This window comes from Telmatherina bonti, assembly GCF_933228915.1.
Source record: "Telmatherina bonti genome assembly, chromosome: 1".
NCBI lineage: Eukaryota > Metazoa > Chordata > Actinopteri > Atheriniformes > Telmatherinidae > Telmatherina > Telmatherina bonti.
In genome coordinates, this window is record NC_136619.1 from 23,298,585 (window position 1) to 23,300,512 (window position 1,928).

At 46.8% G+C, this 1,928-nt stretch overlaps 1 protein-coding gene across 1 annotated transcript; it reads right to left on the bottom strand.

Annotated features, from left to right (window-relative positions):
- Positions 1 to 380: 380 nt before the first annotated feature.
- Positions 381 to 1,355, bottom strand: mc1r (melanocortin 1 receptor; the record flags this gene model as incomplete). Its single annotated transcript, XM_079238877.1, has 1 exon — positions 381 to 1,355. One exon carries the CDS (start codon positions 1,353 to 1,355, stop codon positions 381 to 383), a length of 975 nt encoding a protein of 324 aa, XP_079095003.1.
- Positions 1,356 to 1,928: the final 573 nt, after the last annotated feature.

The following is a 1,928-nucleotide window of genomic DNA, read 5'->3' on the forward strand; positions in this document are numbered from 1 at the left end:
TATCGCTCACAATTGGACATAAAACCAGTTTGTTCTGGATTATATGAAGGACACAGTCAGCTCCACTAACTCAGGCTTCTGTAACTCGAGAGAATAATTGTCGATTAAAACTTCCTTATTTGCCAGTGTGTGGGACAAAGTAACGAAACAAATAAGTTAAAGCGTAAAATAAAAATGACTCTAATTCCACGTCGACGCACAAAAGTCTTCTAAAAGATTTAGCATCAAACCGTTCGGTGTGGTCTCGCGCTTGGGATAAAACATTAAGCTATCACGACTTGTTTCAGCTTCAGCTGGCTGCAGACAAAAACAACCAAAGCTCTGAATATTGACAACCTAGTTTGCTCTTTTTTTTTTTTTTTGCCTTATTGAACAAAGTGTCACGGACCGAAGCACCACGAACACAGGACCAGTTCTTGCAGGGTTTTCCGCAGCTCCTGGCTCCGGTAGGCGTAGATGAGCGGATCAATGAGGGAGTTGCAGATGATTAGAATGAGGAAAAGATTAAAATTTCGAAAGAAACAGTTACAGTAGGGGCTGGTGGGGCAGGCGAGGATGAGGATGAGGTGAAGAAAGAAAGGTCCCCAACATAAAATGAAAACCCCAAGTAGGATTGTGAGGGTGATTGCTCCCTTCATGCTCGTTGACTGGCGTCTGCTTTTGTGGAAGGCGGTGATGCGCCGCGAGTGTATGTGCGCCAGGAGAAACATATGCAGATACAGCACGGCATTGAATACCAGAGTGGTGCAGAAGAAGGTGACGAGGCACACGATGACAGCGTTGTCGGTGTGATACACGATGAAGAGGATGCTGGAAGTGATGCTGGCCAGCCAGACCACCACGATGATGACGATTGCGCGCTGGGTGGTCATGATACTGTGGTAACGCAGCGCGTAAAAGATGGTGGCGTAGCGATCTGCGGCGATTGTGCATAGAAATGAGAGTGAGGACACAACAGAGCTGCAGATCATCACGTCGATGACGTTGTCCAGGTGGCGCAACATGCCGGGGTTCACGTCCAGGAGGCCGTGGTCATTAAGAAGCATGAATATGGTTTCCACAACGTTACTGACGCTGACAAGCATGTCTGACACAGCTAGGCAGCAGATGAAATAGTACATAGGCGAGTGCAGGTTGCGGTTCTTTATTATGGCCAGAATCACCAGGATATTCTCCACAAGGCTGATGAGTCCCAGTGCCAAGAACAGCTCCTGGGGGATGCGAATCTGAACGCAACCAAACACGTTTCGCTCCCCGGTGGTTGCGTTGGTCTCGTTTTCTTCCATAAAGTCATTTAGTGGGTTGAACTCCATGTGGAGAATAGAGGGGTAATGCATGGAACCATTCATTTCCATATCTTACTTTTTGCCTAATAATTGACAGATATTCTGGTTTGCTTATATTCCTGCAGAAAAGTGCGAAGGTGGAAGTTTCATAAGTTGCTCGGAGGACGATCCGGCATCAGCTGCTGGAGTTGCCTCCCAGCAAAGTAAAACAATCAAATCGTTTATCCAGACACGTGTGAAATCCTGTAGCCCATTAAGGCGCCGACTGTCCAATATCCACATAAGCTGACGTGTTGCTCATTTCAGCCACTAAGCAGCCTAAACGTCTCTCAGCCGCGGAGGGAAAAGCAAAGGAACGCACCGTGGTGATAAGAGCTGGCTGGCGCTTTCTTCCATGTGAAGAAGTCCTTTCCTCACCCAAGTCCTCCTCCTTTTTATTGATCCAGCTTGACTTGAACGGGAATCCATGAATTCGTTAACAAAACATTGTTTCCCGGCAGGCCTAAGACTTTTTATTCTGCGCTTGATCCGCTCTTCCCAAAATTAATCTGAACAACATGAAGACGGTGAACTACAGGAGTGTGTCCTATCTTCCCAGTTGGTTTAGCTACTCCTTAAAGATGCTGAGTTACTTCAGCAAAC